At 40.1% G+C, this 12,809-nt stretch overlaps 1 protein-coding gene across 3 annotated transcripts in view; it reads right to left on the bottom strand.

The window, feature by feature from the left end:
- The window catches only part of LOC148898821 (multiple C2 and transmembrane domain-containing protein 1-like), a 117,859-nt gene that overhangs the window by 96,895 nt on the left and 8,155 nt on the right, over positions 1 to 12,809 (bottom strand). For all 3 annotated transcript variants that reach the window (XM_088993702.1, XM_088993703.1, XM_088993704.1), the window contains exon 4: positions 1,219 to 1,333. In XM_088993702.1, the coding sequence (XP_088849828.1) occupies positions 1,219 to 1,333 (115 nt within the window). The remainder of the gene's footprint in view (positions 1 to 1,218; positions 1,334 to 12,809) is intronic.

Here is a 12,809-nt window from a genome sequence, read left to right as displayed (position 1 = left end):
CGACTGATTTGAGATGTCGACAGTGAAGCGGCACGGTTAAAGTACCAATAAAATACTCCTCAATGTCATCAGACAGAAAAGCCTCTCACTCAGGCTGTGGGCGGCTGAAACGGTCCGTGCGCACTATGATAGGACTGACAGATGGCTGCAGCAGTCGGCGTATCCTATTACCCACAATGCAAGAGTTGTAGTAGGACATATTGGACATGGCTGAAATGCAAGTCATTCCACGGTCCAATAATGGCAGACCTGATTCAATTAACTGCATATTCAGTAGTGCAGCCGGATGCCTTTGCTTTGCTCATTTTTTGAATACCGTAGCTGTATTTGGGCTTGTGGTGTTAAATTAAATAAAATAAATAAATAAATAGATATATAGAAAAATAGATAAATAACTAAATAAATAGATAAATAAATAAATACAGAAATAAATGTAGACATGGTAACAGTCAGCTTTCATAAATAATTAATAAATAAATACATAAACACATAAATTGATTAAATAATAGCTAGATAGCTAGGTAGTTAGATAGGTAGCTAGAAAGACAGCTAGGTAGCTAGATTGCTAGCTGCATAGCTAAATAATTCAATAAATAAATAAATCGTAAACATGGTAACATTCAGCTTTCATAATTAAATAAATAATGCACAGATAAATAGATAACTAACTAAATAACCAAGTAACAAAATAAATACATAAATACATACATAGATAAATAGATTACTTCCGGGTTGAGTGAACACTGGCGCGTCTGGCTGCCGCTGCTCACCCACAGAAAAAATATTTGTTGTTTCTATCCTGTGACTGTAAAGTGTCCTTCAGAGTTTTCAACAAGTGCTTATTAATCAAATAAAGTATTATTATAATACATAACTAGATATTTCGATAGCTAGATAGATAAATAGCTAGCGAGATAGATACATAGCTAGCGAGATGGATACATAGCTAGCGAGATAGAATCAGAATCATCTTTATTGCCAAGTATGTAGAACACACAAGGAATTTGATACATTTATCAAATATTATTATTAAATAAATAATAATAATAAATATATTATTATTATTTGTATTAGATAGATACATAGCTAGATAGCTAGCCAGATAGCTAGCTAGATAGCAAGATAACTTAACTAACTAAATAAATAAATACATAGATAAATCATGCAAACATGGTAAAATTATATTATAAAAAATTATGAAAAATATTAGACCCTTACCTGTGCGATCTCTGATGGCCAGGTTGTTGCCTTTCTTTAAGACAATATCCAGCTGGTACATTGCTGGACTTGGCGGAGTAGGCTCTGCATTACAAAGGTCCACGATATTGCTCCCCTGCGGAGACAAATCATAAACGGAACTGTCACCAAGGTTTTCTCCGTTGATGGTCTCAGTACAGTGATACCTCGGTTTACGAACACCTTGGCTTACGAACTTTTCGGTTTACGAACGTTAAATTTACGAACATTTTACCTTGGCATACAAACTATTTTTCGGGTGACACACGTAGCTGCCACAATAATTGATGTGTCGTTCGCGAACGAGCCCATTCTCCTAACAAGAAAATGGCAGCCGGCTTGTTTTGGTCCTCTATTCCCCGTCCCCAGTCGTCGGTTAAAGCCACGTGATTGGTCAAGAACGCAGCAGTGGGGGCGGGGGGGGGGGGGGGGTTACAGACAGAGAGAGTGAAGCAATTCTCCAAAAAGTAAAATGGCAGCCGACATTTTTTTGTCTATGGGGACCTGGGAATGGATTATTCTCATTTTAATGATTTCCAATGGGAAATTATTTTTTTGGGATAGACACTTTTTGCCTTACACACTCTTTCTGGGAACCAATTAAGTTCTTAAGCCAAGGTATCACTGTATGTCTCTTTCACCAAGTCAATGTAAAAAAAACAATAAAAAAAATAATAATAAAAGAGGTCAAAAGTCCCATAATGTGTCGTTCATGGAGTATGATTTGTCTCTGCATTTTTAATTCTTCTCACAGGACTTTGGTTCATCACAAAGGAGACAAAGCAAGCGAGGCACCTTATTAGGCAATCAAATTCGGCCATTTTGGAGGATATTCTCTCTTCAACCTGGTGTGTGTGTGGGGGGGAAACCCCCCCAACCGCCAATTTGGCTCTCGTCATGGTTCCCTTCGGAGCCATGAACAAGAGATACGATGAGTCAAGCTATTATTCTCCTTATGTCTTTCCTTCCGCTTAATCAGCTGGCGTGTGGGCTACCTTCTGCGGCTATAAAACTAAAAATAGCAATACAATGGGGAAAAAGAAAAAATGGATTGAATAAAATACTCAATAAAAGCACAAGGAGACGAATAAGAGAGAATGGAATGGAACTCAACATCACACTTTTTAATTCTCGTATAAGTTTGAGAATGGCAACGAATGAGTTAAGGAGGGTGTCAGTTTCTCAGTGTTTTGCTGTCTTGACGCAGGGCTCACTCCCTATCCGCTGTACACTAAGTAGCAGTCGTCATTACCATAAGTGTCACGACATTGATCAATCTGGCAGCACGCCCACACTGACAAGAAAAAAAGGCTTTGCGCACAGAAGCAGTATGACAGCAGTGTGTATCCCTCACGCTGTGGCACCATGGCTAAAAATAGTTGAGGCCAAACAATAAAACGATCTTGTTATGATAATGTGAGAGGAAGAAGGAGCGAGGGAGAGTACACATAAATGAGCGCATGGTTTCAATCATCCATTCATAAAAAATAAAAAAAAAAAACGTACAAATACAGACGCTCCCCAACATACGAACAAGATACGTTCCGAGCGGTCGTTCGTCAGGTGAATTTGTTCGTAAGTTGCTTCAGTGCTATATTTTGTATGGAAGGTATGTTTGTTCGTAGAGTTCTGTGGAGGGTACTTCGGGAGTATGGGGTACAGGAGCGGCAGATACGGGCCGTTCGGTCCCTATATGACCGATGTCAGAGTCTGGTTCGCATTGCCGGCAGTAAGTCGGAATCGTTTCTAGTGAAGGTTGGGCTCCGCCAAGGCTGCCCTTTGTCACCGATTCTGTTCATAACCTTTATGGACAGAATTTCTAGGCGCAGCCGAAGCGTTGAAGGTTTCCGTTCTGGTAGCCTCAGTATAGCATCTCTGCTTTTTGCAGATGATGTTGTACTTTTGGGGCCTTCAAGTGGAGCTCTCCAACTCTCGCTGGAGCGTTTCGCAGCCGAATGTGAAGCGGCTGGGATGAGAATCAGCACCTCCAAATCTGAGACAATGGTTCTCAGTCGGAAAAGGGTGGAGTGCCCTCTCCGGGTCGGGGAGGAGATTTTGCCTCAAGTGGAGGAGTTTAAGTATCTGGGTGTCTTGTTCACGGGTGAGGGTGAAAGGGATCGAGAGGTCGACAGGCGGATTGGTGCGGCGTCTGCCGTGATGCGGACTTTGTACCGATCTGTCGTGGTGAAGAAGGAGCTGAGCCAAAAAGCAAAGCTCTCAATCTACCGGTCGATCTACGTCCCAACCCTCTTCTATGGTCACGAGCTATGGGTTGTGTCCGAAAGAACGAGATCCCGGATGCAAGCGGCCGAAATGAGCTTTCTCCGTTGGGTGTCCGGGCTCTCCCTTGGAGATAAGGTGAGAAGCTCGGTCATCCGGGAGGGGCTCAAAGTCGAGCCGCTTCTCCTCCACATCGAGAGGAGCCAGATGAGGTGGCTCGGGCATCTGATTAGGATGCACCCGGGACGTCTCCCTCGTGAGGTGTTCCGGGCATGCCCCACTGGCAGGAGACCCCGCCAAAACAACAATCCCCGATGAGCTGAAGAGGGTGTCGGGTTGTAATGCACGGCATCAGAAGGAGGTTAATATACCAACATGTCCACCCCTCCGTAATTATGGGGAATGTGAGATCGTTCCCGAACAAGATGGACGAGCTAGCGGCGCTAATGCAACATAAGATGGAGTATTAGATGAATATTTTTTTGACATGCGCGCAATAATAGTTCGTATGTACCGTTGTTCGTAACCTGAATGCTCGTAAGTCGGGGAGCGTCTGTATGTCGAAAATTAACTGTCAGTATCTTGAGTCAGTCTTCTGGTCTTGACTTCCGCCTATTCGACCTTACTTGGAGCAACCGGCTGGCTTTCTTGTTGAGTGAGATGACATTTCGATCACGTTTCGGAATCGGGCAGGACCAAGACTGATGTCATAAATTAACTACATCTCTCCAAACCGTCTGCTCTTCGGTGGTGGCAGGAACAGAAACAGGAACGTGAATTGCTACGTCTGAGTTGATCAAGTCAATTCAGGCTAATTTCATTGATTCTCAGAAGAGCACGCGGAAGCCCTGCTCAGGTTGCACGTTAGTAGAAATTGGATACAACACGTCGCCATTCTCACCTGTCATTGTAAACAAAAACAGCCACACAAAGTGCACAGACAGACACCGTGGGCATTAACGAGCACAACTGACCCCATGTAAGCAAAACGGGCCGTTCAAGTTTATGGAAAATGCGGTAAGAAAATCATCCCCGTATGCAAATGTGAGAATGTGACAAAGTGATGGAAACATTTGGATGGTAGATTCGTACCCCATCACCTCATTGAAAGGAACCGACCAAAAAATAAAGAAATCAAGCAACCAAAAATCAAGCGTGACATCCAGAAGCGATACCGACAAAGAACGGTACCTACCGTGTAGCTTTATCCCGCAGTTGGGAAAGGCCACTTGAACATCCGGACACATTGAACACTCTCCTGTACTATTGGCGCTGCTGCTTTTTAACGATGTAACGCACTCGCTCACTCGCTCATGCACATAGCGAAGGCCAACCAAATGCTCCACAGGCACACGGGCTCTCTCTCTTTGTCATTCTCGATCCGCTTTTCGAGCTTTCCCTCCTCGCCATGGCTTTCAACTCACAAATCTGAATGAATAATAAGTTGACAGAGAACAGCCAGCCAGGAAGAAAACCATTCATCATTGTTGTTCTCCAGCCCATTTTTCGATATCACTCGTGAGCTGGAGACTGTCCAAGCTCATTTTGGGCAAACGGTGGGGGTATACAGATTTTTGTCATGAAGTTTCAATTTTAATGCAAGTGACCCACACCCAACATCAAATTGAATTTTTCGTTTCACAGCCCAAAAACATTTAACTCGATCAGTTCAGAAATAAATGAAGTGCAAATGTGCAGTGGATGTCTACTGTATTTTCCGGTGTATTAGGCTCACCTATAAAAGCTTTGATTTGACCATGCGCCTTATAATAACAACAATAATAATACATTTTATTTATAAGCGCCTTTCAAAAATCGTGTTTATTTTTGTCTGTCTGTCTTTATGCATTTTCATTTTTATTTCTTTATTTATTTGTGTTTATTTTTGTATTTATGTAAGTATGTATGTATTCATATCTTGATTTATTTGTATTTATTTATGCATTTGTTTATTTCTGTTTATTTTTGTATTATTTATGTATATATTTTTATTTATGTATTTATGTGTTTTTTTTTATTTATGTATTTAGTTATTTTTTTTCTCTCTTTATTTAAGTTTATTTTCGTATTTATTCATTTGTGTTTATTTTTCTATGTATTTATTTGTGTTTATTTTTGTATTTATTGATGTATTTATTTTTGTATGTATTTATGTATGTATTTATTTGTGTTTATTTTTGTATTTATTGATGTATTTATTTTTATGTATTTGTGTATTAATGTATGTATGTATTTTTTATTTATGTATGTATTTAATTATGCATTTACATCTTCATGAATTTATTTGTGTTCGTATCCATGTATGTATTTATTTATTATTATATATATTTATTTATTATTAATGGCATAATTAAGAGCAAATGTTAGTTGCTCTCTTTCCTCTTCCCCCCTTCCTCCCGCCTATGTGAGCAACGGCTAACCACCCTTCTTCTCACTCAGAGAAGGGGTGAGCCTCCTCTACTTAAAGGACAACCGACGTCACTTTTTTGTTTCCTAACTGACATCAGAAAAACGTTTTATAGCATCTAAAATACCCAAAACACACAGTATGATATTTTTCGTCAAATGCAAAACACCAATAAAAGTTACTTAAAGTGTCTAAAAATTACTGAAATTTGAAACAGGAAGTGGCCAGTTTCAGAAGGTCCCGCCCCCATGTTCGTGGTGTCACGCCAAGACGTCTTGCCTTGCTCAAGAATCAAAACAATGGCTTCAGATTCGGAGAAGATGCTTTCTTGTTACTCATCCAGTTATTAATATGATTCAAATAGTTCTGAAGAAGAAAGCATACATGTTTGCAATTGATTAAATAATTTATTCTGTGTCATTTCGAGGCAACATTGGGGGGGAAATGTATCACCCAAAAAGAGGCAGAAAATGGCGACCGAGCTCCGTGTGAGTAATTAATCAGCCCGTTTCCACATGCTGATAAATTCCTTACATGGAGCTTTGTCACCCTCTTCTGCCTCTTTTTGGTGCAGCACGACATTTTCAGACCAAACAAGTACAATAAAATGCATTCACGTGATGGAAGAACTGCTACAATGTGTCCTTTTTACGGTCAGGGGCGTTTCTTCAGTGACGTAGGGTGAGGACTCGTTACCAACTCAAAAACAAGACTTCCGGAATGTTCAGCGCGAGTCTTTAAACGTAAAATATAGCTATATGCGGTGGAATCTTTGTAAAATACGCTCAATAGAAGTCATTTGAAGCCATTTTACAAATTATGGACACAACTTGTCCGGAGACGTCGGTTGTCCTTTAATTAAAAAAAGGCGGGTTATTATGTGATCTCAGCAAGCAATTATATTGCACTGTGACCTAGCAAAAAAAAATCCTTACCCCTTGCAAACGGGTAGCGATAATTGATATCAGCCAAATATCATCATACACCTATCAGATAGGATTCACTTGAAAGGAGAGTTTGAAAACACAGTCTGCTCTAGGCATCAAACATAAATCATGTCAACGCAGCCTTCATCAATGCACCCCCGCTGAAAGTCTCAAAAGCATAACGGGCAACGGGAAAGTTCGAGATAAGCAAAATAGAGACGACCTGCAGCTCATCCATTATAAATGTGGCCATTCAAAAGTCAGAAGACAGTCAGACAGATATTCACTATCTTTTTTCCACAACACCAGACTGCACTGGAATGAGCGTACAATAGAAATCAGCATAGGTATGGTGGATAATATTAGCATAGATTAAAAAGCCAATTTTCAAAAGGAAAACTCTCTCTAGAGACACATACACGCACATATGCAGTGTCATTTTACCATCCCACACTCCAGACCTGGAAGCTCTTAACAGGAGTGTTTGTAGTTTGTAGTAGCAAGTCACCGTGAGTCATCATTTCCGTTATATTGTCGTTGCGCCCACGTCAACACTCATCCACAGTGAAGTTAATTGGCTCTTTGAAAACTTGACATTGTCATTCTCCACAATAATAGTACAGTGATACCTAGGTTTACGAACCCCTTGGCTTACAACCTTTTTGGTTTACGAACGTTAAATTTATGAACATTTTACCTTGGCATACAAACTATTTTTCGGGATACACACGGAGCAGCCACAATGAGTGATGTGTCGTTCGCGAACGAGCCCGTTCTAAAAGAAAATGCCATCCGGCCTGTTTTGGTCCTCTATTCCCCGCCCCCAGTCTTCGGTTAAAGCCACTTGATTGGTCAAGAACGCAGTGGTGAGGGGAGGTGGTTTAACCATTAAAGAGACAGGCAGACGACAGAGAGAGAGTGACAAAATGGATAGAAAACAGTGAAATTTGGACACATTTCAACTTTGATAATTCAAAGGCAGAGTGTAGACTGCAAGGTTAAAATTCCCATCAATCAGGCTCCACAAACAACCCGCACAAGTCATCTGTACTCTTGATGCAAAAAGCTATCAACCCAGCTAAACAGAACACAATTGATGAGGAACTAGGTAAAATTATCACAGAGAAAGCACCTCAAAGGATCATTCCTCAAGATGGTGAAAGAAGAAGGCTACGTTCCCTCATCAAGTGTTTAATTCTAATGAAACCGGCCACTCCATTCCATCAAACCATCAACGACCATCACAAAGGTAAATAAAATGACTATTATATAGTACAGTGAATTTCTTTAATTATAATACCATAGCACATTTATTATACATGAAATAAGGTATATTTTGCGTAGTTTTAAGGCTTAGAAAATTAGAAAGTATAAAATTAGGTTTTATGGGGACCCTGGGAACGGATTATTCTCATGTTAATGGTTTCATATGGAAAATTAATTTTTGGATTACACACTATCTGGGAAGCAATTAAGTTTGTAAGCCAAGGTATCACTGTAATTAAAAAAAACAATCTCAAGGGCCTGTTAACAAAAACAAATTGCCAGTGCCTCGGTTCTCAATGAACATCAAGTCACGGAAATCGAAGTTGAAGAAGCGGGAGGGCAAAATGGTTGAAAATGGAATTCACATGATCCAAAGAATGATTTTTTTTTGTCATATTTTCATTTAAAAAGTCAAAACCGATCCGCAGGCAAAACTCACCATTGAATCCATGGATCTCATCTCGGAGATTAAAATGACATTCTCTCAGGGCCTACCGAGCATATGAACATAATTAGCGCCTCCGTGACTTTCTGCAGCCAGACAGAAAAACGACCTGCAAGCTAATGAGAGCAGGAATCACCTCAAGGCAACGGCGTCCACTGAGCTAACCAGAAGTCAAACACTGGACGCACACACGCCCACGTCGGGCTGGCAAATGGCCATTTTTGTAGGTGACGGACTGGAATAGCCACAGAATTTGTCACGTCGCAAATATAAACTCCTTCAGATGTCGACTTAGCACCTATGAGCTATAGAATAATAAACGGAGATATGAAGGCAAGACAGGACGAGAGTGACAGACCGGCCAACAGAGGAAGTTGTCAAATTTAAAAAGATTTTAAAAAACATAAACATCCTCAAGTGCAAAATCTTTTTATAGATGATTCGCCCGGCACTTTTTTTTATGATGATGACTTGGAAATAGCAACCACCTGTTGTGAAAGAAGGCTCCAGGAAAAAGACAGCGGCCAGACAGTCTCTCTCTTTTTCTCATGGAGCCTCATTGTAACATGACAGACTGACCCCACCTGAGATAAAATAGCACACATCAAAAGCTTATTCGGTCATTACTGCTGGCTGTCTTTTCATTTCAAGCTACAGTGATACTGTGGCTTACGAACTTAATTGGTTGCCAGACAGAGTGTGTAAGGCGAAAAGTGTGTATCCCAAAAATGTATTTCCCATAGGAAACTATTAAAATGTGAATAATTCGTTCCGAGGTCCCCATAAAACATAATTTTCTACTTTCTACTAATTTTCTAAGCCTTAAAACTACACAAAACACTATATCTTATTTTATGTATAATAAATGTGCTATGGTATTATAATTAAAGAAATAAACTGTACTTTATAATAAAGTTGTTTTATTTACCTTTGTGATGGTCGTTGATGGCTTCATGGAATGGAGCGGCCGGTTTCATCGGCATTAAACACTCGTCTTATGTGATTTATTAGCTGCATTTTATTCATGTATTTATTTTGTCTTTGCTCCATGGAGGCTGCAGGGAGCCTCATTTGCAAATATTCAATATCCACTCACCACACAAGGCGCGAGGTCCACATTGAGTTGCAAATGACACATGATTAGCATGCAGTCTTTGGTCAGTCGCCTTCAGCGCCATATTTTTTTGTCTGCCTTTCATCTAGCATCGCAAGCATAAGAGCTTCCATGCAGAGCTCACTTGCTGCTCCATTTCAGTCGTGTTGAGGGCAGAGGGGCTGGGCAAATCAATGCGGAATTGGATCAAGTAATGGTGGCGCGGGGGAGAGCTCGCTACTTGGAAGTAACCAGCAGAGGGCGTAATTTAAACAGGTGCAAAATATTTCACCATATGAGGCAATTTAACTCATTCACTGCCAGACATGCACAAATGTGTACACTGCAGTGCCAGGGTTTTTGTCATTGTCACTTGAATTCCAGGACCCACAGAATATTGAGTTTTAGGACTACATAAACATTCAATACAGTGTTGCCAACCTGAGACAGTCTTCTTTATAATAATAAATAATAATAATAATAATAATACATTTCATTTATAAGTGCCTTTCAAAACTCTCAAGGGGACCTTACAGGATAAGTTTTTCTGGGGGTGAGCAAGCTACACATTGCAGCTACACGCGCTGGCGTTCAGTCAACCCGGAAGTAACTCAAATAGATAGAAAGCAAGCCAGCTAGCTAGCTTCATCATAAAAAAAGACTTAATTCCTAAATTATATGGGTCTGGAGTTATATGAGGTTGAAATGAGGGCGGCTGTCCAAAATACATTGCAATACATACATAATGGTTTATATCGCACTTCAACAACAGGTAAAGCTGGAACAAAGCGCAAACATGGAAAAAAAGGAAATGCAGCCCCCTTGCGGAAAAGCAAATAACATTGCCAGATGTGGCAGCGCTGTATCGGCACCCAAGCATGAAAAAACAAAACCCGAACAAATTCGGGAATGGCGTTCTGCGTCATATTTTCAATTCTCAAATAAATTCGTGAATGGTAGTGAATGAGTTAAAAAGGTGCCAAAGATTTCACCGTACGAGGTAATTTGCAGTGCAAAATGTGAGTGGTTTCAATCAAGCTTTCAATTTAATGTTTTTAAAGTGATACCCACTGCACTATAAAGTAAACAGTGCCTCTGTGTACAAAATGGACCAATGGAAATTGAATGTTAGCATAACAGCTTAGCTGTGAGAGTTAAGGAAGAAAAGACAGCATGATCATTTTGGTGCAACGGTCTGGTGCAGCTTCGTTTGTGAAGATGTTGAACTTTAGTCTGTCTCTTTTTATTCATCATGTTGCGTTTTTTCTTGGATTGGAATAAATCGTTTCATATCGCATTGTTGGGCAAAGGTCTTCCACCGCTGCCACTGTTATGTTCTAAAGTGATCGATCACCGCAGGAGGCCGGCTTCGCCTCGTCTTTCATTGATTTCTATCTTCTCGCATGACTCCCAACCGGCACGTCAGGTTTCAGCTTTTCGAACGCTATATTGTCTCCAGCCAAACGGAAAGTGCGTACCCGTTGAGATATTGTTTATATTTGCCCTCAATATGTTATTTGAAAGAGGTCGAGTGTCCCTATCAGAGAGGCTAATGGTGGGATCACGGGAAGTAAACCAGGGAGACAACAGAATAAAGATTATCCCTCAAGATAATTGTCAGAGAGGGTGGTAATATATACTTTTTAGGCCTACAAAGGACAAGGACGAGATCTACGGCATAGGTCCTCACGGGATGAAGACAAACGGCGATGACTTGGATCAAACTCAGGCAACCAGATGTGGATAAACTTTTTTTTTCCCTTGTCTGACAGCAAAGTTTCAGGAAACTTGTTCTAGTTAGGTCCGTTCCGAAATAACATTTTCTCAAACAAAGAATAATAACTTTCAGTACCTAATAAGTCACCACTGCTCAAATAAGGGGCATCCTGATCCAATATTGATATCAATGATATCGGTCCGCTATCAACTTTGGTATCAGATATTGGTTCAATATCGCTAAAATAGTAGTATCCAAACATTTCAAATGAGCCAACATTGATAGCAATGATATCTGTCCGATATCAACATTGGTGTGATATAATTAAAAAATAGTAGTATTTAACAATTTGAAATGATCCAACATTGATATCCATGATATCGGTCCAATATCAACTTTGGTATCAGACATTGGTCCATCCATCAATCCATCCATACACTCATTATCTGCAGCTTATTCGAGGTTTGGTCATAGGGGCAGCAGCTTCAATAGGGATATTGGTCCGATATCACAAAAAAATAGTAGTATCCAAACATTTCAAATGAGCCAACATTGATAGCAATGATATTGGTCCAATATCAACATTGGTATCAGATATTGTTCCGATATCGCCAAAAAAATTTTAATATCCAACAATTTGAAATGATCCAACATTGATATCAATGATACCGGTCCGATATCAACTTTGGTATCAGATATTGGTCCGTCCATCAATCCATGCATACATCCATTATCTGCAGCTTATTCGAGGTCGGGTTATAGGGGCAGCAGCTTCTATAGGGATATTGGTCCGATATCACAAAAAAAATGTCCAAACATTTTGAATAAATGGCTGATATTTTCTTACACATAATGCAATCAAATTTTGGTCTTTCATTTGAATAGTTGATCAACTTTATTCGCCTGTTGAAAAAGGCGGTAGCACGTGTGGGAGGTAGAAACATCAACGTGATCTTAGTTATCTATTTATTTGAGTTACTTCCGGGTTGAGTGAACGCTGGCGCGTGTGGCTGCCGCTGCTCACCCACGGGAAAAAACCTATCCTGTGACTGTAAAGCGACCTTGAGAGTTTTGAAAGACGCTTATAAATGAAATGTATTAATATTATTGCTTAAAAAAACTATCATCTCCAAATGGTGTCAAAGTCAACACCCGGGGGCCAAATCTGGCCTGCCATATCATTTTATTCGGCCCGCGAAAGCTGAACCAAAATTTCAAATTGTCCCATGTAAACCACAATAACAGTCATTATTCTTGACTTCAGATTTGAAAACTCATGTTAATTTGTTGTGCATTCTGTATGTAATATGTAAAGGAGATGAAACGTTATAATGGCTTCCCCAAATTCATAACAGCCCCTGAGAAGAAACCATAACTACAATGTGAACCGCAGCAAAAAAATGTAGGAACTCAGAAAATATCAAATCACTCATTTAGCCCTTTATACTCAGCGACAGCATCTCTCAGAATGGGCAAGATACTGCAGAGCATCATAAGTG

This window comes from Hippocampus bargibanti, linkage group LG04, assembly GCF_051943395.1.
Source record: "Hippocampus bargibanti isolate YZ-2025 linkage group LG04, ASM5194339v1, whole genome shotgun sequence".
Taxonomy (NCBI): domain Eukaryota; kingdom Metazoa; phylum Chordata; class Actinopteri; order Syngnathiformes; family Syngnathidae; genus Hippocampus; species Hippocampus bargibanti.
The sequence above is the reverse complement of the archived record's forward strand: the minus strand, read 5'-3'. Positions and strand labels throughout refer to the sequence as shown.